We start from the raw sequence: 27,558 nt of genomic DNA on the forward strand, positions 1-27,558 counted from the left end.
GTATACAAATGTTTTGACATATCATATCGACCCATGTATATATATTATTTGGAACAACCATAGACACTCTATATGCAGTAATGTTGGAGTTAGCTATACAGGGTTGAGGTTGATTCCAAAAATATATATACTTTGAGTTGTGATCTAGCCTGAGACGTGTATACACTGGGTCGTGGATTGATTCAAGATAATATATATCAATTTATTTCTGTACATCTAACTGTGGACAACTAGTTGTAGGTTACTAACGAGGACAGCTGACTTAATACTCTCAAATCTTTAAAACATAATAAAAATGGTTGTAATTATATTTTGATCATACTTTGATATATATGTACATATTTGTATAGGTTCGTGAATCGATCCGTGGCCAAGTCTTATTTCCGAGGAAGGAAATATCTGTGAAAGTGAGTTATTGTCCCACTTTTAAAATCTAATATTTTTGGGATGGGAATACATGCAAGTTTTATAAATGATTTACAAAATAGACACAAGTACGTGAAACTACATTCTATGGTTGAATTATCGAAATCGAATATGCCCTTTTTATTAAGTCTGGTAATTTAAGAATTAGGGAACAGACACCCTAATTGACGCGAATCCTAAAGATAGATCTATTGGGCCTAACAAACCCCATCCAAAGTACCGGATGCTTTAGTACTTCAAAAATTATATCATATCCGAAGGGTGTCCCGGAATGATGTGGATATTCTTATATATGCATCTTGTTAATGTCGGCTACCAGGTGTTCACCATATGAATGATTTTTATCTCTATGTATGGGATGTGTATTGAAATATGAAATCTTGTGGTCTATTGTTACGATTTGATATATATAGGTTAAACCTTTAACTCACCAACATTTTTGTTGACGTTTAAAGCCTGTTTATTCTCAGGTGAATATTAAGAGCTTCCGTTGTTGCATACTAAAATAAGGACAAGATTTGGAGTCCATGTTTGTATGATATTGTGTAAAAACTGCATTCAAGAAACATATGTCGATGTAATATATTTCTATTGTAAACCATTATGTAATGGTCGTGTGTAAACAGTATATTTTAGATTATCATTGTTTGATAATCTACGTAATGTTTTTAAAACTTTTATTGATAAAATAAAGGTTATGGTTGTTTTAAAAATGAATGCAGTCTTTGAAAAACGTCTCATATAGAGGTCAAAACTTCGCAACGAAATCAATTAATATGGAACGTTTATAATCAATATGAACAGGACATTTCAGTTGGCATCAGAGCTGGTATAACGCCGTCCATGTGTGGCGGGTTAGTCGTAAAGGAGGTTCTCACAGTGTTACCTGTGACGAAGCATTGGCTCTTACTCCTTGCAATCCCTTACGAGGGTTGGCAGTAGCCGAGAGGCAGCCCCTAAAATCAGTATCTGAGGTATACTCAGTGGTCACCAGGCGGTTAGCTGGGAAGGCACTGGGTGGGACGGTGGTTGTCCCCAACTGCATTTCAGTTGGTATCCGAGCGTTGGTCTTAGAGATCCATAAAATTTGCATTAGTGTGTCTTATCGAGTTTGTTAGGATGCATTAGTGAGTCTGGACTTCGACCGTATTTTCTTTAAAAATGATTGCTTAACATTTTTGTTGGAAACTATATATTATTAATATGTAAATATTATGTGATATATTAATCTCTTAACATGTTTGATATTGTGTGATAGATGTCTACCTCTAGCACAAATCCCATTGACTCACCTAATAATAACGAAGAGTCGAATATATATTGGCAAGATTCACAAGTTCCCGAAGAACTGGAAGAAGAGGAAACGAAACCGGAAGAAGAGGAACCAGAAGAAGAGGAACCAGAAGAAGTGGAACCGGAAGAAGAAGAGGTTCCGGAGGGGGGAATAGTAGGAACCACAGAAAACCGGTCAAATAAAAGAAAATCCTCAACCAATGGACCAAAGTTAATAATGGTCAATGGTGTTTCCGCTACGGAAGCAAAATATTGGAAAAATTACCAATTTTCTGATGAATCGGATCCTGATGAGGATTCCGATGATGTTATAGAAATTACCCCGACCCAATTTAATGAGGCAAAAGAAAATAATAAGGAAAAAGGCATCAAAATAGAGAAATCTGATTCCGACCCCGATGAACTTTATATGTACCGTCAACACCCGTATTTTCAATATCGTGACAATAACCCGGGAACCTCTAAACCACCAGGTTTTTCTAAACCAATGTGGAAAACGACGACTCGTATTAGAGGAACACCATATATTCCTAGAAAATTAGGAAAACGAACCAAGTCCGAAGAAGAATAAACCAGTGATTTAGATTAGAGGGTTGTAATCATGTTGTGTATTATATGTATTGTAGTGTGCTTGTACTTTTATGTTCTATGTAAAAATTGCTTGTATTGTTTGTTAATTATCTTTTACGAATCTAATCCTTGCCTAATTTACAGTATAAAAACAAAATGGACGTTAAGGGTAGACAACCGAATATTTTAGAAGACTTACCAGAGGATATGATTGAGGAAATCTTGTCTAGAGTCGGTCAGAATTCATCAGCATATTTAGTTATGGCGAAATTAACTTGTCAAACATTTGACAGACTTTCCAGAAATGCCTTAATTTATAAAAGGCTTTCCGTTGATAGGTGGGGTATATCACATTGGGGAGACCGTAAGTTACGCCGTGTTTTCTTTAAAGCTTTAAATGCGGGGAACCCAAATGAAATTTTACACTACAGGTTAAGAACCTATTTTGACTCAACATATCCCAACATAGGATTTCGTGAATTAGAAAGAGCTTCTAACATGCAACATAAAGAAGCATGTTATGCGTATGGGTTAGTGATGTTCGCTTCTTACCAAAGTGAGAAAAAGAACATCAGATTGCAACTTTTAAATAAAACATTCCCACAAGTGACAGATTCAGTAGTTGGGGTGAGAAACAAGGTTTTTAGATTATTACGAGGCTGTTGGACATTACGAAACCCTCGTCCTTTTGATGACATTACAACATGCTGCCTAGCTAATGGTCATAACGGTTATTTTCCGCAAGACCAAGGATGGGAAGTCGTCTTAGTAAAACCAGAATGCATGACTTGTTTCTGGACTTATGAATTACGTGTCTTTATTTCCTTTGCTGAACAACTTGCGTATTAACTAGATTTATCTTCAAAACTGTCCTGTATCATAGTGTACTATATTTCATGTTATATGTAATATAGCGAAGTTGTAAGTTTGAAGAATATTTGTATGTGATATATTATTATAATCAGTTTTTCATATGGAATTGTAGTAGTTATATTGTATATTAGCTACTAAGTATGAACTTAACGGGTAGGTAGTACCCGAATTTAAACTTATAAAACGCTAATGTGACGAAAAAGCTTTTATAAATGAGTTCATATTATGCTACGAAATACTATATTATGCTACGAAATACTATTGACTACTCTTAATATTCTGTATGATTAACTCGATTCAATTGGCTATTTTGAAGGAAATGGCACCGACTACTCGACAGACCATGAATATGAGCGAAGAGGAATTTCGTACCTTTCTTGCTGCAAACATAGCCGCAGTACAGGCTGCGCTTCATACCAACAATAACTCTGAATCTAGCAATGCAGCTAACGGCGCAAGAAATCGTGTAGGATGCTCCTACAAAGAATTCACTGCCTGCAAACCTTTGGAATTTGATGGAACCGAAGGACCAATTGGATTGAAATGGTGGACCGAGAAAGTCGAATCGGTGTTTGCCATAAGTAAGTGTACTGAAGAGGACAAAGTTAAGTACGCTACGCATACCTTCACAGGTACTGCGTTAACATGGTGGAACACCTATCTTGAACAGGTAGGACACAATGCTACTTACGCACTACCGTGGTCGGCATTCAAGCACTTGATGAACGAGAAGTACCGTCCCAGAACCGAGGTCAATAAGCTCAAGTCAGAACTTAGAGGGTTACGAACACAGGGATTCGATATTACTTCGTACGAAAGACGATTCACAGAATTGTGCCTATTGTGTCCGAGAGCGTTCGAAGATGAGGAAGAGAAGATCGACGCATTTGTGAAAGGGTTACCGGAGAGAATCCAAGAAGATATAAGTTCACACGAGCCTGCCTCCATACAAAAGGCATGTAGAATGGCTCACAAACTAGTGAACCAGATTGAGGGAAGAATTAAAGAACAGGCAGCCGAAGAGGCCAACGTAAAGCTAGTCAAAAGAAAGTGGGAGGAAAACGGTGATAAGAGTCACCAATACAACAACAACAATCCCAACAATCGCAACATCAATCGCAACTACAACAAATGGCACAACAACAACAACAACAACAACAACTACAAAATCATCCCAACAACAATAACAACCACAACAACAACAACAACAACAACAACAACAACAACAACAACAACAATCAGAAGCAGCTATGCCAAAGGTGTGAAAAGTATCACTCGGGGTTCTGCACCAAATTTTGCAACAAGTGTAAAAGAAATGGTCATAGCGCGGTGAAGTGTGAGGTCTACGGACCAGGGGTTAACAAAATAAAAGGAACAAATGGTGTTGGAACGAGTAATGGCAGAGCAAGTAGTGTCGGAGCAAGTTATGCCAATGTAGTTTGTTATAAATGTAGAAAACCGGGCCACATTATTAGAAATTGCCCGAACCAGGAGAACACGAATGGACAAGGCCGCAGAAAAGTTTTCAATATTAATGCGGCAGAGGCACAGGAAGACCCGGAGCTTGTTACGGGTACGTTTCTTATTGACAATAAATCTGCTTACGTTTTATTTGATTCGGGTGCGGATAGAAGCTATATGAGTAGAGATTTTTGTGCTAAATTAAGTTGTCCATTGACGCCGTTGGATAGTAAAGTTTTACTCGAATTAGCAAATGGTAAATTAATTTCAGCAGATAATATATGCCGGAATCGAGAAATTAAACTGGGTAGCGAAATATTTAAGATTGATTTGATACCAGTAGAGTTAGGGAGTTTTGATGTAATAGTTGGCATGGACTGGCCGAAGAAGATGAAAGCAGAGATCGTATGTTACAAAAATGCAATTCGCATTGTACGAGAAGAAGGAGAACCCTTAATGGTGTATGGAGAAAAGGGCAACACGAAGCTACATCTTATTAGTAATTTGAAGGCACAAAAACTAATAAGAAAAGGTTGCTATGTTGTTCTAGCACACATCGAGAAAGTACAAACTGAAGAAAAGAGCATCAATGATGTTCCCGTCGCAAAAGAATTTCCCGATGTATTTCCGAAAGAATTACCGGGACTACCTCCACATCGATCTGTTGAATTTCAAATAGATCTTGTACCAGGAGCTGCACCAATAGCTCGTGCTCCTTACAGACTCGCACCCAGCGAGATGAAAGAACTGCAAAGCCAACTGCAAGAACTATTAGAACGTGGTTTCATTCGACCAAGCACATCACCATGGGGAGCTCCTGTTTTGTTTGTCAAGAAGAAGGATGGTACATTTAGGTTGTGTATTGACTACAGAGAGTTGAATAAACTTACCATCAAAAACCGTTATCCACTGCCGAGAATTGACGACTTATTTGATCAACTACAAGGCTCGTCGGTTTATTCAAAAATCGATTTACATTCTGGATATCATCAAATGCGAGTAAAGGAGGATGATATTCCAAAAACTGCTTTTAAGGCGCGTTATGGTCATTACGAGTTTATGGTTATGCCGTTTGGATTGTCTAACGCACCAGCTGTGTTCATGGACCTTATGAACCGAGTGTGTGGGCCATAACTTGACAAGTTTGTCATTGTTTTCATCGATGACATACTTATTTACTCAAAGAATGATCAAGAGCACGAAGAACATTTGAGAAAAGTGCTAGAAGTATTGAGGAAAGAAAAACTGTAAGCTAAGTTTTCAAAGTGTGCATTTTGGTTGGAAGAAGTTCAATTCCTCGGTCACATAGTGAACAAAGAAGGTATCCAGGTGGACCCGGCAAAGATCGAAACCGTTGAAAAGTGGGAAACCCCAAAAACTCCGAAGCATATACGTCAATTTTTAGGATTGGCTGGTTACTACAGAAGATTCATCCAAGATTTCTCCAAAATAGCAAAACCCTTGACTGCATTAACGCATAAAGGGAAGAAATTTGAATGGAAGGATGAATAAGAGAAGGTGTTTCAGTTATTGAAGAAAAAGCTAACTACGGCACCTATATTGTCATTGCCTGAAGGGAATGATGATTTTGTGATTTATTGTGAAGCATCAAAGCAAGGTCTTGGTTGTGTATTAATGCAATGAACGAAGGTGATTGCTTATGCGTCTAGACAATTGAAGATTCACGAGCAAAATTATACGACGCATGATTTGGAATTAGGCACGGTTTTTTTTGCATTAAAGACTTGGAGGCACTACTTATATGGGGTCAAAAGTATTATATATACCGACCACAAAAGTCTTCAACACATATTTAATCAGAAACAACTGAATATGAGGCAGCGTAGGTTGATTGAATTGTTGAATGATTATGACTTTGAGATTTGTTACCACCCGGGGAAGGCAAATGTGGTAGCCGACGCCTTGAGCAGAAAGGACAGAGAACCCATTCGAGTAAAATCTATGAATATAATGATTCACACTAACCTTACTACTCAAATAAAGGAGGCGCAACAAGGAGTTTTAAAAGAGGGAAATTTAAAGGATGAAATACCCAAAGGATCGGAGAAGCATCTTAATATTCTGGAAGACGGAACCAGGTATAGGGCTGAAAGAATTTGGGTACCAAAATTTGGAGATATGAGAGAAATGATACTTAGAGAAGCTGATAAAACCAGATACTCAATACATCCTGGAACGGGGAAGACGTACAAGGATCTTAAGAAACATTTTTAGTGGCCAGGTATAAAAGTCGATATTGTTAAATATGTAGGAGAATGTTTGACGTGTTCTAAGGTCAAAGCTGAACATCAGAAACCATCAGGTCTACTACAATAACCTGAAATCCCGGAATGGAAATGGAAAAACATTACCATGGATTTCATTACTAAATTGCCAAGGACTGTAAGTGGTTATGATACTATTTGGGTAATAGTTGATCGTCTCACCAAGTCAGCACACTTCCTGCCAATGAGAGAAGATGACAAAAAGGAGAAGTTGGCGCGATTGTATTTAAAGGAGGTTGTCTCCAGACATGGAATACCCGTCTCTATTATCTCTGATAGGGATGGTAGATTTGTTTCAAGGTTCTGGTAGACGTTGCAACAAGCATTGGGGACTCGTCTAGACATGAGTACTGCCTATCATCCACAAACTGATGGGCAGAGCGAAAGGATGATACAAACGCTTGAAGACATGCTACGAGCATGTGTTATTGATTTCGGAAATAGTTGGGATCGACACCTACCGTTAGCAGAATTTTCCTACAACAACAGTTATCAATCTAGTATTGAGATGGCTCCGTTTGAGGCACTTTATGGTAGAAAGTGCAGGTCTCCGATTTGTTGGAATGAAGTGGGGGATAGACAGATTACGGGTCCGGAGATAATACAAGAAACTACCGAGAAAATCATCCAAATTCAACAACGATTAAAAACCGCCCAGAGTCGACAAAAGAGCTACGCGGACAGTAAAAGAAAAGATATAGAGTTTGAAATTGGAGAAATGGTCATGCTTAAGGTTTCACCTTGGAAAGGCGTTGTTCGATTTGGTAAACGGGGGAAACTAAATCCAAGGTACATTGGACCATTCAAGATTATAGATCGTGTCGGACCAGTAGCTTACCAACTGGAGCAACCTCAACAACTCGCGGCTGTACATAACACTTTCCACGTCTCGAATTTTAAGAAATGTTTTGCTAAAGAAGATCTCACTATTCCGTTGGACAAAATCCAAATCAATGAAAAACTTCAATTCATTGAAGAACCCGTCAAAATAATGGATCGTGAGGTTAAGAGACTTAAACAAAACAAGATACCGATTGTTAAGGTTCGATGGAATGCTCGTAGAGGACCCGAGTTCACCTGGGAGCGTGAAGATCAGATGAAGAAGAAATACCCGCATCTATTTCCAGAAGATTCGTCAACACTTTCAACAGCTTAAAATTTCGGGACCAAATTTATTTAATGGGTAGGTACAGTAGTGACCCGAACTTTTCCATGTTTATATATATTAAATGAAATTGATATTTATATGATTAAGTGTTTCCAACATGTTAAGCAATCAAACTTGTTAAGACTTGATTAATTGGAATAGGTTTCATATAGACAAATGACCACCCAAGTTGACCGGTGATTCACGAACGTTAAAACTTGTAAAAACTATACAATGACATATATATGGTTATATATATATAGTTAACATGATTTTATTATAAGTATGTATCTCATTAGGTATTTTAACAATGAGTTATATACATAAAAATGAGACTATTAAATTAAGAAACTCGAAAACGATATATATAACGATTATCGTTACAACAACGTCTTACTAGGTACATATGAATCATATTAAGATATTGATACACTTGGTTAATTATGTTAAATGATAAGTAAATATATCATTAAGTGTATTAACAATGAACTACATATGTAAAAATAAGGCTACTAACTTAATGATTTCGAAACGAGACATATATGTAACGATTATCGTTGTAACGACATTTAACTGTATATATATCATACTAAGATATATTATATATCATAATATCATGATAATGTAACAATTTAACATTTCATTTGATATAATAAACAATGATTTTAACAACATTTAACAAGATCGTTAACCTAAAGGTTTCAAAACAACATTTACATGTAACGACTAACGATGACTTAACGACTCAGTTAAAATGTATATACATGTAGTGTTTTAATATGTATTCATACACTTTTGAAAGACTTCAAGACACTTATCAAAATACTTCGACTTAACAAAAATACTTACAATTACATCCTCGTTCAGTTTCATCAACAATTCTACTCGTATGTACCCGTATTCGTACTCGTACAATACACAGCTTTTAGATGTATGTACTATTGGTATATATACTCCAATGATCAGCTCTTAGCAGCCCTTGTGAGTCACCTAACACATGTGGGAACCATCATTTGGCAACTAGCATGAAATATCTCATAAAATTACAAAAATATGAGTAATCATTCATGACTTATTTACATGAAAACAAAATTACATATCCTTTATATCTAATCCATATACCAACGAGCAAAAACACCTACAAACACTTTCATTCTTCAATTTTCTTCATCTAATTGATCGCTCTCAAGTTCCATCTTCAAGTTCTAAGTGTTCTTCATAAATTCCATAAGTATAGTTTCATAAAAATCAAGAATACTTCCAAGTTTGCAAGTCTACTTCCAAGCTTTCTAATCCATTCCAAGTAATCATCTAAGATCAAGGAACCTTTTTTATTTACAGTAGGTTATCTTTATAATTCAAGGTAATATTCATATTCAAACTTTGTTTCAATTTCTACAACTATAACAATCTTATTTCGAGTGAAAATCTTACTTGAACTGTTTTCGTGTCATGATTCTGCTTCAAGAACTTTCAAGCCATCCAAGGATCCTTTGAAGCTAGATCTATTTTTCTCATTTCCAGTAGCTTTATCTAGAAAACTTGAGGTAGTAATGATGTTCATAACATCATTTGATTCATACATATAAAGCTATCTTATTCGAAGGTTTAAACTTGTAATCACTAGAACATAGTTTAGTTAATTCTAAACTTGTTCGCAAACAAAAGTTAATCCTTCTAACTTGACTTTTAAAATCAACTAAACACATGTTCTATATCTATATTATATTCTAACTTAATGATTTAAAACCTGGAAACACGATGAACACCATAAAATCGGATATACGTCGTCGTAGTGAAACCGGGGGCTGTTTTGGTTTGGATAATTAAAAACTATGATAGACCTTGATTTAAAAGTTGTTCTTCTGGGAAAATGATTTTTCATATGAACATGAAACTATATCCAAAAATTAAGGTTAAACTCAAAGTGGAAGTATGTTTTCTAAAATGGTCATCTAGACGTCGTTCTTTCGACTGAAATGACTACCTTTACAAAAACGACTTGTAACTTATATTTTTGACTATAAACCTATAATTTTTCTATTTAGATTCATAAAATAGAGTTTAATATGAAACCATAGCAATTTGATTCACTCAAAACGGATTTAAAATGAAGAAGTTATGGGTAAAACAAGATTGAATATTTTTGATCTTTTTAGCTACGGGAAATGTTTAACAAATCTATACAAATCATATCCTAGCTAACTTATATTATATTATACATGTATTCTAATATATTATGTAATCTTGGGATACCATAGACATGTATGCAAATGTTTTGACATATCATATCGACCCATGTATATATATTATTTGGAACAACCATAGACACTCTATATGCAGTAATGTTGGAGTTAGCTATACAGGGTTGAGGTTGATTCTAAAAATATATATACTTTGAGTTGTGATCTAGCCTGAGACGTGTATACACTGGGTCGTGGATTGATTCAAGATAATATATATATCGATTTATTTATGCACATCTAACTGTGGACAACTAGTTGTAGGTTACTAACGAGGACATCTGACTTAATACACTCAAATCTTTAAAACATAATAAAAATGGTTGTAATTATATTTTGATCATACTTTGATATATATGTACATATTTGTATAGGTTCGTGAATCGATCCGTGGCCAAGTATTATTTATGAGGAAGGAAATATCTGTGAAAGTGAGTTATTGTCCCACTTTTAAAATCTAATATTTTTGGGATGAGAATACATGCAGGTTTTATAAATGATTTACAAAATAGACACAAGTACGTGAAACTACATTCTATGGTTGAATTATCGAAATCGAATATGCCCCTTTTTATTAAGTCTGGTAATCTAAGAATTAGGGAACAGACAACCTAATTGACGCGAATCCTAAAGATAGATCTATTGGGCCTAACAAACCCCATCCAAAGTACCGGATGCTTTAGTACTTCGAAAATTATATCATATCCGAAGGGTATCCCGGAATGATGGGGATATTCTTATATATGCATCTTGTTAATGTCAGTTACCAGGTGTTCACCATATGAATGATTTTTATCTCTATGTATGGGATGTGTATTGAAATATGAAATCTTGTGGTCTATTGTTACGATTTGATATATATAGGTTAAACCTATAACTCACCAACATTTTTGTTGACGTTTAAAGCATGTTTATTCTCAGGTGAATACTAAGAGCTTCCGCTGTTGCATACTAAAATAAGGACAAGATTTGGAGTCCATGTTTGTATGATATTGTGTAAAAACTGTATTCAAGAAACATATGTCGATGTAATATATTTCTATTGTAAACTATTATGTAATGGTCGTGTGTAAACAGTATATTTTAGATTATCATTGTTTGATAATCTACGTAATGTTTTTAAAACCTTTATTGATAAAATAAAGGTTATGGTTGTTTTAAAAATGAATGCAGTCTTTGAAAAACGTCTCATATAGAGGTCAAAACCTCGCAATGAAATCAATTAATATGGAACGTTTATAATCAATATGAACGGGACATTTCAGTTGTACGATTTGGAAAATGAGGTAAACTGAGTCCTAGATATATTGGACCGTTTGAGATAACTGAAAGAGTTGGACCAGTAGCTTACAGGTTGGAACTACCACAAACACTCAGCGGTATTCATGACGTTTTTCATGTATCCAATCTAAAGAAGTGCCTAGCCGATGATAATTTGATTATTCCTCTAGAGGAACTACATATCGACGACAAACTTCATTTCATTGAGGAACCTGTTGAAATCTTGGGCCGTGAGGTCAAGCAGTTGAAGCAAAGAAGAATTTCTATCGTTAAAGTTCGGTGGAACGCGAGAAGAGGACCAGAGTTCACGTGGGAGCGTGAAGACCAGATGAGGCTGAAGTATCCGCAATTGTTTCCCGAGAAAACACTTCAGTGGACGATCACTAAAATTTCGGGACGAAATTTTCAATAACAGGTGGGTAATGTAACAACCCTGATTTTTCCGTTACTTTCGTTAACCTTCTGTTAGTTTATTTAACGGCGATTATTTAACTTTTATGCGTTTACGTGTATTAAATGCGTACTTGATCTTCGGAGGGTTTTAATAATTGATATGGGTTGATATTAATTCAAATAAATATTTCGGATAATGAAATACGATAAAAACGATACGATTTTGATAATAGCTTTTTGAGCAACGAAACGCTCGGGTTTATTTTAATAATTAATTTTATTAATTATTAACTTTTTAAAATATTTAATTTATTGGGTTTTTAATAAATTAGACAATTGGTTGCGTTTAACGATCGGGTTAGCGTTCCGGGCCTTCGGTACGACTAAACGGCACTTAAAACGGACCACGATTACACGGGATTGCAAAACGAGAGCCCGGGAACCCCATGAGGGCCCCATTCGGCCGACCCCTCCCCATACCCCCCTTATATTTTAATTATTGATAATTTTAGGGACTTATGTGCTAATTTGTAAAACTAGGGTTTAATATAAATTAATTTGTGAGGATTAAACACTGCCATAATCCCTACCCTATTATTCCAGTCGATTTTTTTTGCTCCCTCCCTCCCTTTGGCCGTCGCCCAACTCACACACATACGCTCAAACTCAATTTTTGATTAAACCTCAAGAACAAAAGTTGCAATTCGCGTTATCCTCTACGTATTGGTGTGCTTTGATTGTTGATCTAAGGTATATTTACATGAACCCTAATTCTTAAAAATCTGATTTTTATAAAGTTTCATAGTTATGTTGTCAATTGCTCAAGTCTATACGCGTACGTGTTAATTGTAATCGTTATTTTGATTATTTGATGCGCTAGGGTTTAAAAATGAATTTGTATTTGTTTAATCAGAAAAATTAAGTTTTTCAAATGCTAATTATTATGTTATAATCAGATTTCTTGCGAAAAACTATTGAGTTTAGGCTTTGGATTCGCTTGATTTCGTTTCCGTATGATTAAGTTATGTCGATTTGAATTATCGTTGTGTTTTTGTTGCTTGATCAGAAATCTGGGATTGATAGAAAACGAATTGGAATGTGAGACTTATACCACTGGAAATATAATTTAAAAACACTCAATTTAGACTAGGATATCATGTTGTTTGCTTATGTATAGCCCGAGATATGCTAGAATTAGTGTAAAAGTAGTTTTATACAGCACTTGCATGAAAATAACCTTGTATGATAAAATGTGTTAACTTTTTTGATTAAAGCTTTGCATATTTGAAAAGTAGACAAAAACTAATTCATCTTTAATGTGGATATCATAGGCTAATTGCATCTAGATCTTCGGATAATCGTATGCGAATGTGACTAACTAAATGGGAATCGAATCTGTAAATTGCACACGGTTTTGTACTCTGCGTATTTTGTAAATTTTTTGAGCATGTATTCTTATGGAAAATGAAACTTAACATGATATGTGACTTATTGTTAGTTTATGTCAATCTCTGAAACTTTATGCATTGGGCACAATAGAGTCGTACTTTATGTGAATTCTGATTTGAGCTGAAAACTGAATGTTCAACTTGCACGAATAAACTGTACAAATTGGCTAAACAAAAGTTGCTAGATCTTTGATATGTGTTACTTTGATTTGTCCTTGAACTATGGCCACTGGTCTTGTATCAATTTCATGTTCCTAACTCCGGTTATAGCCAAAATGAAATCAGTGCGCGGTTAGAAACTGACTTGGCAAACCCCAAATGTATCCCTTCTGATTCCTGACTTTTAATTATCGTATGAGTCCCTGGCTGGACTTTTTAGAATCAATTTTAAGTGTAATTATGATCTGGAGTTTGTCATATTTACTTGAATTTTGTACTATGAGATAATGTGCTAAGTATGTTACGTGTTCATAAATTTTGTGCATGACGATAAACTGAAATTGTGAAAATGATCATTCATGACCTAAAACGTATTGTTTGATTTAGGTTTGACTTATTGACCAATATTTGACATGAACCTACTGATGTTGACCTTAGTTTACTACTTTGACCAAGATTGACTTTTGGTTTGACTTCGGTTGACTTTGTTTGACTTGCATGATATAGTTGACTTTTACTTTGAAACGCGTCGAGTCGAGCAATAAGACAACGTACACTATGAAACCACACTTATATAAGATACATATATTGACCAACCTACATACATATACTTAGGTTACATTACTCGGGTCTAAACCGTACAAGTCATTTGTCTTTCATTCCGAGCTTATTCAAAGGTGAGTCTACAATCCCGCTTTTTACATGTTTTCAGGGATGAGAATACACGCTGTTATATTTACATTTTCAATTACTTTTATATTGACATGAGTACTACACATATGCATAATGAGTTTGTTCAAAAAGCCTCTAGCTTGAATACTTTTAATACCATCGGTGTAAGCACAATTTAGATGGACGGATCCGTTAGGTTGACAACCTCACCCGCTATAAAAAAAAGTGGTGCATTTACTTTGAACATTAAATACATTTGAACAAGTGTATAACATTTTACGAGGTAAGGTCGGGTGTAGTGGTTTCTATACTCGGGTCATTGCTAGTATTCAGGTGCTCGGTTTATGCAAGCGATAGAATCTCGTGGTCAAGGAAATCAAACTATTTTTCTGATAACTGTTTTTCAGATACCGTTACATTACTTTAAACATGTAGATTCACCAACATTATTTGTTGACCTGTTTTTGCGTGTTGTTATTCTCAGGTCCTTAAGAGGTATGCTTCCGCTATGTTTGCTGCATGACTGTCTGTGGAGTCAGCATTTGATTTTAAAGAACATTATTTACTTTCGCATTTAAAACTTTTATACTGTTTAAATACTGTTGGCTTGTGGTTACGATCACAACAGTGTTTCTATTTTGGAATTATTGGCTTATGTTTTTGAAAGTTAATATTTTAAATAAAATTAAATGCGATTGCTTTAAACGTCTCATATAGAGGGCGTAACTGTTAACTGTGGGACCGAAATTAACACGTCGTCAGATGGTAATTTGGCAGGGTGTTATATCAAACAACCGAGTTATGCGGTTCAATTGTGCCTGTAGACATTCCCAGCGTAGGAGAACAACTTAAAAGCAGCGCAGTCATAGCTAATCACTTGCATCCGGACAAGGGAATCAAAAGTGGCACAGGCTTATCAACCGAAACTAAAGCTAAGTTGCACGGTATTTTGTTAGCTAACGCATATGTTTTCGCATGGCAGGAATCAGACATGACTGGGGTTCCGCGGGATATTGTGGAACATAAGTTGAATGTTAATCCATCACTCACACCTGTTAGACAAAAGAAGCGGCACATGGCCCTTGAGCGCATTAATTTGGTTATGCGCGGAAGTCGATAACCTGGTCAGAGCAAACATCCTGTGGGAAGTACAGTACCAGACATTGGTTGCTAATCCTGTGTTGGTAAAGAAGGCTGACGGTAACTGGAGGATGTGTGTCGATTTTAAGGACATTAACAAAGCGTGTCCTAAAGATAACTACCTTCTCCCAGAGATTGACTGGAAGGTAGAATCGTTATCGGGTTTTCGGTACAAATGTTTTCTGGATGCATACAAGGGTTATCACCAAATCTTCATGGCCATGGAAGATGAGGACAAAACTGCTTTTCATACGTCGCAGGGTATTTATTGTTATACAAAGACGCCATTTAGATTAAAAAACGCAGGCGCTACCTATCAGCGCATAATTGACGCATCTTTCAAGCACCAAATTGGCAGAAATCTTGAAGCATATGTCGATGACTTGGTAATTAAAAGTAACACCGAAGAAGAAATGATCGCGGACATCCTATAAATGTTTGCGTCTTTGCGCAAGATCAACATGAAGCTTAACCCGCTCAAGTGTAGTTTCGGGGAAGAGGAGGGCAAGTTTCTAGGTCATGTGGTGACGGCGCGGGGAATCAAGGCGAATCCCAAAAAGATCGAAGCCATTGATAGTTTACCATCTCCAAAGACAAAGAAATATGTGCAGATTCTAACCGGGAAGCTCGCGGCGATCACGCGGTTCTTGTTAAAAGCTGCGGAACGGCAGTTACCATTCTTCAATACTTTGAAGAATTGTTTAAAGAAAAAAGACTTCGTATGGACTCAGGAAGCAGAATCGGCTTTTCAAGAGATGCAGAAGGTGCTTGCTGAATTACCAACACTCACTGTGCCAGTATCAGGAGAAACGCTTACGCTGTACCTTGCAGCATCAAAAGAAGCTGTTAGCTCGGTTCTTATCGCGGATCGCGGAAAGGTAATCCATTCTCTTTTGTTTATATATATATGAATTATTTATTTTAAGGACAAATAACGCTGAGGTTTTCTCAGATGCAAATGCCAGTCTACTTCGTAAGTAAGACGCTGACAGCAAGCGAAGTAAACTATTCACCAATCGAGAAGCTAGTATATGCGCTAGTTCACACAGCGCGACGTTTGTGTCAGTACTTTCAAGCACACCCAGTTGTGGTTCTAACTGATCAGCTGATCAAAGAGGTGCTATACAAGCCCGAGATTTCTGGCCGAATGGCTAAATGGGCAGTTGAGTCAGGGGAGCACGAAATAAATTTTTCTTCGCGAAGCGCGGTTAAGGGTCAAATACTTGTGGATTACCTAGCAGAGTTACCTGCTGATGTTGAAGCATCGGCTGAACATCAAGACGCGCCTGCACCAATTTTGACACCATGGAAGTTATACACCGATAGTGCCTGTAGCGCAGCGGGCGCAGGTGCATGGGGTAATTTTAACTGGCCCGGATGGCGAAGAGCATACATATGCATTGCGGTTTAATTTTGCTGTTACAAATAACGAAGCAGAATACGAGGCTTTGTTAGCAGGTATGCGGATTGCACATAAATTAACTGTTAAAGTTCTGCACGCTTATGTGGATTCGAAGCTAGTATGCAGCCAGGTCAGCGGAGACTTTGAGGCGCATGACATAGCCATGCAGCAATATCTATCGCTTGTTCATAACCTCGCTGACCAGTTTGAGGCTTTTCAAATTTCTCATGTAATGCGAGGGCAAAATAAGAAAGCGGATGCGCTTAGCAAATTGACTGCATTGGCCTTTGATCATCTGGGGAAAAGAGTTCTCATAGAAGAACTGCATGCGAAATCCATTGTTATGATGCCTTTAGTGGCACCTGTTGAGGAATCCAGCTCAACGTGGATGACACCCATCATTGCTTTTCTGCGGGATGGCACATTGCCCGCGGACTCTGTTGACGCAAAGAAAGTTCGTACCAAGGCACCAATGTATGCCCTTGAGGGTGACGTCCTATATCGAAGAAATTATTTAGGACCACATTTAAGGTGCATTGGCCCAAATGAAGCAGAGGAGGTTATACGCGAGGTGCATGAGGGTGCATGCGCTCTTCATTCAGGGCACAGGTCTATTGTGTCAAAGATTATGCGGCTAGGTTATTATTGGCCTACCATGTATGCAGATACTGCAAGCATAGTTAAGCGCTGTGAATCCTACCAAATACATGCACCAATCAGCAGAGCACCTACGCATCCAATGATTTCAGTCTCCTCACCATGGCCATTCTGCAAATGGGCATTTGACATAGTCGGACCATTTCCAAAAGGCCGAGGTAATATAACCATTTATTTCATATCATATACTACATACATCAGTATCTTACGCATACTCTACATACGCAGGAAATATCAAATTTTTGATTGTTACAATTGGCTATTTCACAAAGTGGGTGGAAGCAAGACTGCTGGCAACAATTTCAGGAAAAAGAGTGCGAAATTTTATATGGGAAGACATTGTCTGTCGATTCGGTATACCAAACGAAATCATTAGTGATAATGGCACGCAGTTTGCGGGAGATCCTTTTCGCAGTTGGTGCGCAGAGCTTAATATTAAGCAAACTTTCACGTCTGTTGCGCATCCGCAAGCAAATGGCCAATGCGAAGTCACCAACTGAGATATAGTGGCTGGAATCAAAGCCAGATTGGGCCATGTCCGCATCGGTTGGGTGGATGAACTACCAAAGATGTTGTGGGCACATCGAATAACACCTAAAGCGAGGACTGGTGAGACTTCATTCAGCTTGGTATATGGTTCAGAAGGTGTTGTACCGGCATAAATTGGGGTACCAACGTTCAGCGTACAGAATTTTGATGAACAAATCAACTCGGAGGCTTTGCGAGAAAATCTTAATTTGCTAGAAGAGCGCACAGTATTAAAGACGCGATTCAATAATATTTCAGTTGGAACTTGGTCAGTAGTGTAATACCGTATGCTGTGAGTTTTTGAAAACATTGGTTTCATGCTGGTTGTCAACATTTTGATTTGCATTTTCATTTTCATCTTCATTTCAATAATGCACACTGTAATAAGGAATCCCAGATTTAGCAGTCATCTATATATATATATATATATATATATATATATATATATATATATATATATATATATATATATATATATATATATATATATATATATATATATATATATAACAATAAGCAGAAAATCGTGAAGTACTATAATCAACGTGTGCGTTCACGCTCTTATAAGTGTGGGGATCTAGTTTGGTGTCAGAATGACGCAAGTCATGCGGAAGATACTGGGAAATTGGGCCCCCGCTGGGAAGGCCCATACAGGGTAGTGGGAACAAGCAACATCGGGGCATACCATCTTGCGACATTAGATGGAAAACCTGTGAAACGCACTTGGCACGCGACGTTGTTGAAAAAATGTTACATGTGGCTGGTTGGACCTGATCACTCCAATATATTTTAGCGCATTATTTTTTCTTTTTTTTATCTCGATATAATTTTCGTCCGTTTGGATGTGTCGCGGTTGTAATCATAATTAATGCCAATTAAAATATTTACTCGCGCATACTTTTTCTATATATATGTTTCATCTTTTCGTATGCGGTTTCCTGCCTACATAAGGGGTGTCCTCTAGCCCCCGTGCAGCAGAAGCCTGTTTGGTTACAAGGCTAGACGTACACGGCAGGTGAAGGGAATTGGTTTTTCCCTAGCCAAGTGCCACGCAGACTAGAAGGCTACAAAGTCGACTTAAAATACGAGCATTGGTTTGCTTGTGCGTAATTACTCTCATGCATTGACTTGCTTGAGAAACTCTTACGTATAAAAACATTGGTTTGTTTTTAGTTGCGTTGCTTACCATACAACTAAAGTGCACCTCTAGTACGTGACAAAGCAAGAACGCAATAGCTTTTGAGTCTAAAATACTTAGGGTGAATTCGCTTACACATGAGTTTCGGTTAACTCACGCACATCGGCATGCGGTTTACATTGGTTTTGATTCGCGATCTACAAACAATACAATAAAGACGCATGCAACGTACAAACATAATGTACATAAATATATAAGTTACAAATGTATTTAATTGCCTGCCAAACACGGGACTTAGGGCTCAAACAAATTTGAATACATAAACCTTCCTAAGCATAGGACTTACGGCGCAATTGATGGAGCATTGTTTCAAAATTACAAATTTTCCTTCAGAAGCTGATCAATGGGGGAGTTGGGGTCCGCGGCAAACACAGTGAGCTTTGGAATATCAATGCGTTGAATTGCTTGCTCTGCGTCCAGCAGGGCTGCGGCAGTATCGTCCCTGATATATTTTTGGACGGCGTCTGGATAGGGGGCGCAAGGTCGCAGCATTTGAGCACTTCCCTCACAACCTTGTTGTGGTCATGATCCATGGCCGTGTCCACGTACGCATTGAATTTATCGGTTACAGGGCCTGAATCCATAACCTTCTGCGCAAGGTCGGGGAGGGAAGTGCGTAGTTTTGTCAGATCCGCCTCTACCAGCTCGCGGACAGTTACCGTGTCATCCTTCTCTCTGCTGACCCTGTCAAGGTCTGCCCGTAGACGTTCTATTTCAGCCTTTGCCTGATCAACGGCCCCTACCAGCTCTTGATTTTTCTTCCTCTCCGCAATCAAGGCAATTTTCATCTTAGCCGCAGACGCTTCGGCAGCCTTGCGCGACTCCTCCGCGTCTTTCCTGTCATTCCTCAGCTGGTCAATACCCACTTGCAGCAAACCGAGCTCAGTTTCTTTCCGCAGTGCCACTTGGTGCAAATTAGTGGCACGACGTGCATGATCCGCAAACATGCCAAAAAACACAAGGCCGTTTTGAATGAAGGCGTCGTGTGCTTGGCGGAAGGGCAGCGCGGATAGTTGCTCACGTAATTCTGCCGGAAAAATTTGTTGCAAAAAGGCAGACTGCTCGGCGGCGTTCTCTGTGGAGGACCGTGTGAGCTGGGCTAGATTAGCCATGCGGAAGCTACCGCGCGGTGGTGTAGTATCTGAATCCAAGTCTATGGCTCGACCTTTGGAGGTGGCAGTTGCTTCGAGGTCAGGATTCACCCACGGCGGTGTTTGATGCGTATCATCAATATGCTCTGCGAGGACTTGCATAAGTTAGAGCAAACATAATGCTCCTGTTAAACGAATAATGAAATGCTTACCAGTAACTGGAGGAGTCAGGTTTGCGGATGGCTGCTCTATGGGAACGAAGTTGTCATTCCGCATATCCTCTTTTTGTTTTGAGGTGAGCTTCTTCTTGGATTGGTTCGTTTGTGGAGTTGCGACTTCCTTGCGTTTGTTGGCCGAGGTCTGCGAGGCGGATACCTCATTATCTCCAGTCTTTTCCTGCTCTAAAGGCTCCTCCACATTCTGTTTGCGGAAAGAGATTGCTGCAATCTCCTCCATGGTTAACACCCTCTTCATCTTCATCTATGCATAAACAAGCACGCAGATTCAATGCTTACCTTATATGACTGCGTAAACTAAAATACACATAGAACTATTCCTACCCTTTCCATTCGGTGCGACTATGGCTGGTCGCATGTTCTCCCATGGCCAATGGGCAGATATCTTCCCCAACCGCAACACCACATTCCCATAAGCGCGGTGGACAAGCTGTGCGTTTGCGCATTCCGCAAGCAGCTTGGCTTCCTCATCATCCAGTTTTGGGGTTTTGTTCACATCTTTGGCCACGCCATCGCACCATACCAGGGTCTGCGGAAAATTCGTGCCCACAACGGTTTGGTCGACAAAGAAAAATGTTTCCTTCCATTGGCCCGCGTTGGATTTGGGGGTTTTCGTAAAGTTTTGGCGTGCGAAAAAGGTAAACCAGGATTTATGATGAATGGCAAGGCGGTATAGATGACAAAATACATTGACCATGGGTACTTTGTTTAAAGTCACGCACCACATTTCGAAAAGAACAATCTTTCCAATAGCATAAGGGTGCAATTGCCCTAATCCTACGTGATAATGATCTAGAACGCCTAAAAAGAAATCCGACGGTGGTACCCTAAAGTTTCCATGTTTAAAGACGTGTTCGTAAATGGCCACCTTTTTCTCCGGTGGTTCGTGGGCACGTTGATGGGCAAGGGGAGGAATCGGGTTATATTGTTTTAACGGCGGATATTATTTCACTAACGTATCTATGTGCTTTTGTTCTATGACCGATTCTATGCTATCTACATATGTCTCAGTGGCTTTCGTCATTTTCAAAGAGTGATCGAAGAATTACTGACCCTTTACGACTTGCCGGAATGTACGTAGGTTGATCGGAATTGATTCAGCAGCGTGTTGGAGACGATTTGGCAGAAAAGTGGAAATGAGAGTTTTTTGCGTGTATTTATAGGCGAGAGTGGGATGGCAATTTCATCGTGGGCGTACACGTGTCTAAATCTAACGGTTATTATTTATAACCCATGAATCATCATTGGTTGCCGTTCCCAATACAGGGCGAGTGGTTCACGCGCGCCGAATCACTGTTGCTTTATGTCTTGTCAGCCGGACAGGCTTCTGTGGCAGTGACAGGCATTAAATGGTCTCGGGCGGCGTGTGGAGAATTTAATGCTCCGCATTTTCTTTTTCTTTTTCTTTTTTCCTAATAGTTTGCTATCATATGTCTTGCAGTTTGCTATCATATGTCTTGCGTCACATAACACCAAACTGGGGGGTACATAATGATACCGCGACCCGCAAGCGCATGCTATACGTACGCGGGCAAGCACTAGTATGCGCATGCGCATGGAATCTCTGCGGTATGCGTAGCGCATTGAATGCTTTGTTCCCGGTAGGGCGGTTAATTGTTGACCAAGTTTGGTAATCTTTTCCATAATTATGTCCGATATATGGGGGAGTTGGTTATGGAAAGGATTATCACAATCATGGATGATTCTAGAATTAGGGTTTGCCTATATATACTAACCCTAAATTCTTGAGACATCTTACGCAACATCTATCATCATCTCGTCTCCTAAGGTTATCAGTTTAGTTCTCCATCGACTGTTCCCTACAACCTTATCTAGGGCCTTCTGATCGACGACCGTCATCAAAGGTGGACTTAACCACTTAGCCACCCCGCCGACATCATCATGTCGGCCTAGGTTATTCACGGTAGTCAGGTCGGAGAGTTAAGTTCTAAAATCTTTAAACCTCTTTATACGTATTGAGCGCGCATATTTACCTTCTGAAAAATATACGCATGATCAGTGTTAATAAATGATTCTGGGCATGAGAGAAAATCCCATTTTTTTATTTATGAACTATTATATTGAGACATACGGATATCAAATTTCAAACTTATAACTACATTTATTGTACACTTTATTTACAATGTCATTTCACCTTCTTTATTTCTTATTTCACATGTATTCTCGCTTTACTTTTTAAATCTGAAACCACCTACCATTTTTTACCATCGTCAACCGAACTTAATCTCACAACACCGACTCCTCAAATAAAAATCATGCAACCATTAGAAGTAGGCACTCGCGTTCTGTGCCGGTGGAGAGACGGCAAACATCATCCCGTTAAAGTTATTGAACGCCGGCGACTTCACGGCGGTGGACCTAATGACTACGAATACTACGTTCATTACACCGAGTGTATGTTTCTTACAATTAATTGCTTTGAACTTCTATTATATATGTATGCTGCCAATTTCATTTATGCTTGATCTCACTAGGAAAAAACCCTAGGATTATAAATTAGGTTTTTTTTTTTTCTTCTTTTCAATTTTTAATCTAGGGCTTTAAAACATGCATTAAGAAATTAACCATTAAATTAATTTTTCTAATGACAACCCTAAAGGATTATCATTAAGAAATTAATTAGAACATGCATTATTTTCTTGTACAGTTAACCATCAATTGCCTAGTAGTATAAACTAACAAAATGTACCACTATTTTTTGCACAATCTATTCCTTAAAGACAACCCTAAGTTGTTGTTAGATTTTTTCTTGAAACGATAACTAATAGCCGCTGGTTATTATTGCAATACATTTGAATAATGAGACACTCTCAAATGGATCATCGGTTTGGCGAGTTGTATGTTAAAATGTTGCAATCATTAAAGTTTTAAATGATAGTCTGTAATTGTAAATTTTGGACATAGTTTGCAGCAATCAATAATTTGTAACAGTGAATCTTGGTTATACTCGATAACTTTCACTAAAAGTTTCAATATTGATATAGATATATAGATATACGTAGTTAAAATATTAGCACAATCACTAAAAACCTAAAATATAGATATAGATGTATGTAGGTAAAGTATTAGCACAATCACAATCACTATGAGTTTAATTATGGATATAGATGTATGCAGGTAAAATATTAGGACAATCACAGACACTAAAATTTAATGGTGCAACCTGAAATAGTTTGAATTTGCATACTCACAAGGTCTGTAAAGTTTGAAAGATGATTAGTTGTTAGGAAATGATGTATGCAGCTGATGTTTTGAAATATGAAATAACAGTGTATTCATGTGCTGTATTATTTTCTTTCTTTTTTGTTTCATGATATATGATATAATGATGACTTCAGTTATTATTGTTGGCAGTCAATAGGAGGCTTGATGAGTGGGTTAGAGTTGAACAACTTGATCTTGATTCAGTAGAAAACGATGTAGATGAAAAGGTGGAAGACAAGGTACTTATATGATATACTCTTGTTCTTGCTGTAAATTTTGTTATTTTTTTCTACGTATCTGATTCATCTGTCGACTTTTGAAACAAACTTTACCTCATTTCTGTTAATCGGCATTGATGTTTCTAGGTAACAGGCTTGAAAATGACACGCCACCAGAAACGTAAGATTGACGAGACTCATGTTGAGGTTTGTTTTAGTATGTTATTTCTTACATATATTGCTTCATGTGACTGGTTAAATATCTCGATCACATACACCTACATAAGTGTTTGACGTCTCACCAAACTAATTTTTGAACCTTTATTTTTGGGTTGTTTAGGGTCATGAAGAGCTTGATGCTGCCAGCTTACGTGAACATGAAGAGTTCACAAAAGTTAAAAACATTGCGGCTATTGAACTTGGAAGGTATGAAATCGAGACATGGTACTTTTCCCCGTTCCCGCCTGAATACAACGACTCGCTCAAACTCTACTTTTGTGAGTTTTGTCTGAATTTCATGAAGCGCAAAGAACAGCTTCATAGACACATGGTGAGCTCTGCTACAGTTTCATTTCTGAAATTTTTATCATCTCGTGTTTGTTCAATATGCTAAAAATGCTTAAACTACATGTAGCCGAGTTGTTATCGTTTGATGGTTTTCTAATCCGGGCAAAAAAAAAAAAAAAAAAATTGCAATAAATTTTAATATTGCTCTTTTTTTTTTTTTTGGACTTAGAAAAAATGTGATCTCAAGCATCCTCCTGGCGATGAGATATATCGGAGTGGTACGCTGTCAATGTTTGAGGTATATTCATGCACATGTCTTCCCAAAAAGATAGATTTGTACATTTAGATATTAGGTTATAACTTGATTATCTAAAATGTGTAGGATTTTCGTTTGATTGAAAATTCATACTTTTGAGTTAATAATTTTACTTCTCAACATTTTTCCAATATAAAAAATAAAAAATAAGCTATTTCTATGACACCAACATTGGAATCAGCTATATTATTTTTGTTTCACAGTATATGCTGTTTGTTTTCACATGCTAAAGTTTCTGTTAGAAATTTGCGTCGAAGGAGAGTTGGTTATAACTGTACGTCACAATAAATAATCTGAGTATTAACCGAATCTTGAAACAGGTTGATGGGAAAAAGAACAAGGTGTATGGCCAAAATCTTTGTTACCTAGCAAAATTGTTTCTTGATCACAAGACCCTCTACTATGATGTCGACTTGTTTTTATTTTACGTGCTGTGTGAGTGTGATGATCGTGGCTGCCACATGGTTGGTTATTTTTCAAAGGTAAAAAATTATCTGTACAAGATTCCCTGATTCAATAATTTTTACCTTTAATTTATACCAGTATTAATCTTAGTATTTTTGTGGTTTTTAGATATATATGATTAACTTTCTGGAAGTTTCACCCTTGTTTTTGAAATTTAAGAACTACGTATTTGTTTTATTTCTGTTCTGTTATTGCAGGAGAAGCATTCAGAGGAATCGTTCAATCTAGCATGCATTTTAACTCTTCCTCCTTATCAAAGAAAAGGCTACGGAAAATTCCTTATTGCATTTTGTGAGTTCCCCTCCCTTTTTATCTCTACTGTGTTGTGCCAAATCTCTTGAGTTAGCATTATCTTATTTTCCAAATATAGGATAAGATGTGACCTAGACAGTAAAGAGTTTAGAAATTGAATTAATGAAATCTCGAGACTCGAGGAATGGTGACTTTAAATATTTAAAGTGATGTATTGCTATATTGATATGTAATTTGTGATATGATGACGTACAGAAGTTTAGTCTAAGATGTAAACTAGTATCTTGAGCGTGATAACATAATATTAAGATCTATGTAGCATATCATTGACGGTTTATTTTGATAAGAAATAATAAAATAATATAATTTGGGTTACTGGAGTGTTGATAACATAATATTTAAATCTATGTAGCATACATTAGGCTAAAGTCATTTCCAGATGTATTTTACGATATAATTACCTGTTCTGTATAATTTTTGAAAATTTCTTATAAAATTTGAGGGGTTTATGTTTTTTTACAATAACTGCTATAGAAAAAAGAAAAAAAAAAATGTTTTTTTTACATATGACTTGTATGAGCTGGGTAGTCAGGTTAGAGACTGAAACTGCTAACTTATTAATTTTGCTTTTATCCTTTTAATATTTGACATGTGAATGATGTGTTTGGTGTAGCGTATGAACTTTCAAAGAAAGAAGGTAAAGTTGGGACGCCTGAAAGACCTCTTTCTGACCTGGGACAGCTTAGCTACAGGGGATATTGGACCAGGGTCCTTTTAGACATTTTGAAAAAACACAAAGGCAACATATCCATTAAGGTTTGTTACAAAGTTTACAATCCCCACGTCTCATTTTGTATTTTTCTGATTTTGTATAGTAATAATAATAATAATCCGTTTGTTTGTTATGCAGGAGCTTAGTGACATGACAGCCATCAGGGCAGAAGACGTTTTAACAACTCTTCAGGCTTTAGAACTGATTCAGTACAGAAAAGGTCAACATGTGATTTGTGCAGATCCGAAAGTGTTGGATCGTCATCTAAAAGCTGCTGGTCGTGGTGGTCTTGAAGTTGATGTTACCAAATTGATCTGGACTCCTTACAAAGAACAAGGTTAATCATGATCGTTTTCATCTCGTATATGTAAAGCTGGGTTAATGACTCATCCGTGTCTGTCCTTTAATCGTGGAAAAACGTTGTTATCCACTTCCTAGATCCTTGTTCTATTGCACCTATAACCTGGCACTTTGAACAGCAGACTTTGATATTGTGGCTCAACCAAAATTGAATAGTTTTAATGTTACTCTGTGTTGTGTTTTGATGACCGGTTGATTTGTTCAGTGTTATAAAACTCCCCGATTACTCTTTTTTGGAACCGGATGATCCGATTTTTCCAAAATCCGAGTAATTAATAGGTCAACGTCGGTCAATGTGTTAAAACCGGATTTAGTTGGCCATGGTCTGATTTAGTCAGTCAAAATTGACCAAAGTTAATATCAATCAACATTTTAATATGAAATTAAATTAGAATTCTAGAGTTCTTGAACAATCGAAGATCATGTTTATGTTTCAAGACAATTATGTTAACGTTTATCTTTATGTTTACGTGTTTCCTGTATTACACATATAATTTTGAAATTTATTATTTCAATGTATAAAAAGTCCAATCCAGTTACTTCCCATGTTGCTGGACAAAATTACATGGGGGTCCCTGTGGTATGTTCGAAATTATAACCGGAGTCCAAAAGAAATTTTTGAATTGAGTCACTATGGTTTTCATTCGTTTCATGGGGGAATCCAATTCTGTAACTGACATTAAAAATCTTGTTAAGTTCACTCACATGCTCTGCACAAGAGGGTAAAAATGTCCTTTCTCATTTTTTTTTCTCCCCCTTTTCCTTTTCTTCATTATTCCTCCCTCATCTTCAAAACCCTAGTTTAAAATCCAAAAACTTGAGATCGGAAAACTTAATTTCTTCTCCTAAATCTTCATTAACTCCTTTTCTTTTTCTTTACTTCAATCTTCACCATCTCTTAAATTATGCACATATGTTAAAAGAAACTAAAAGAAATTGA

At 37.2% G+C, this 27,558-nt stretch overlaps 1 protein-coding gene across 1 annotated transcript; it reads left to right on the forward strand.

Moving 5' to 3' along the window:
* The first annotated feature begins 22,685 nt into the window (after positions 1 to 22,685).
* On the forward strand, positions 22,686 to 26,785 carry LOC139872197 (histone acetyltransferase of the MYST family 2-like). Its single transcript, XM_071860034.1, has 9 exons — positions 22,686 to 22,918; positions 23,879 to 23,967; positions 24,094 to 24,153; positions 24,287 to 24,496; positions 24,683 to 24,751; positions 25,090 to 25,251; positions 25,432 to 25,525; positions 26,160 to 26,302; positions 26,397 to 26,785. The coding sequence occupies exons 1-9, from the start codon at positions 22,780 to 22,782 to the stop codon at positions 26,598 to 26,600; spliced, it is 1,170 nt and encodes a 389-aa protein (XP_071716135.1). The 5' UTR covers positions 22,686 to 22,779; the 3' UTR covers positions 26,601 to 26,785.
* Positions 26,786 to 27,558: the final 773 nt, after the last annotated feature.

This window comes from Rutidosis leptorrhynchoides, chromosome 10 (assembly GCF_046630445.1).
Source record: "Rutidosis leptorrhynchoides isolate AG116_Rl617_1_P2 chromosome 10, CSIRO_AGI_Rlap_v1, whole genome shotgun sequence".
Classification (NCBI taxonomy): domain Eukaryota; kingdom Viridiplantae; phylum Streptophyta; class Magnoliopsida; order Asterales; family Asteraceae; genus Rutidosis; species Rutidosis leptorrhynchoides.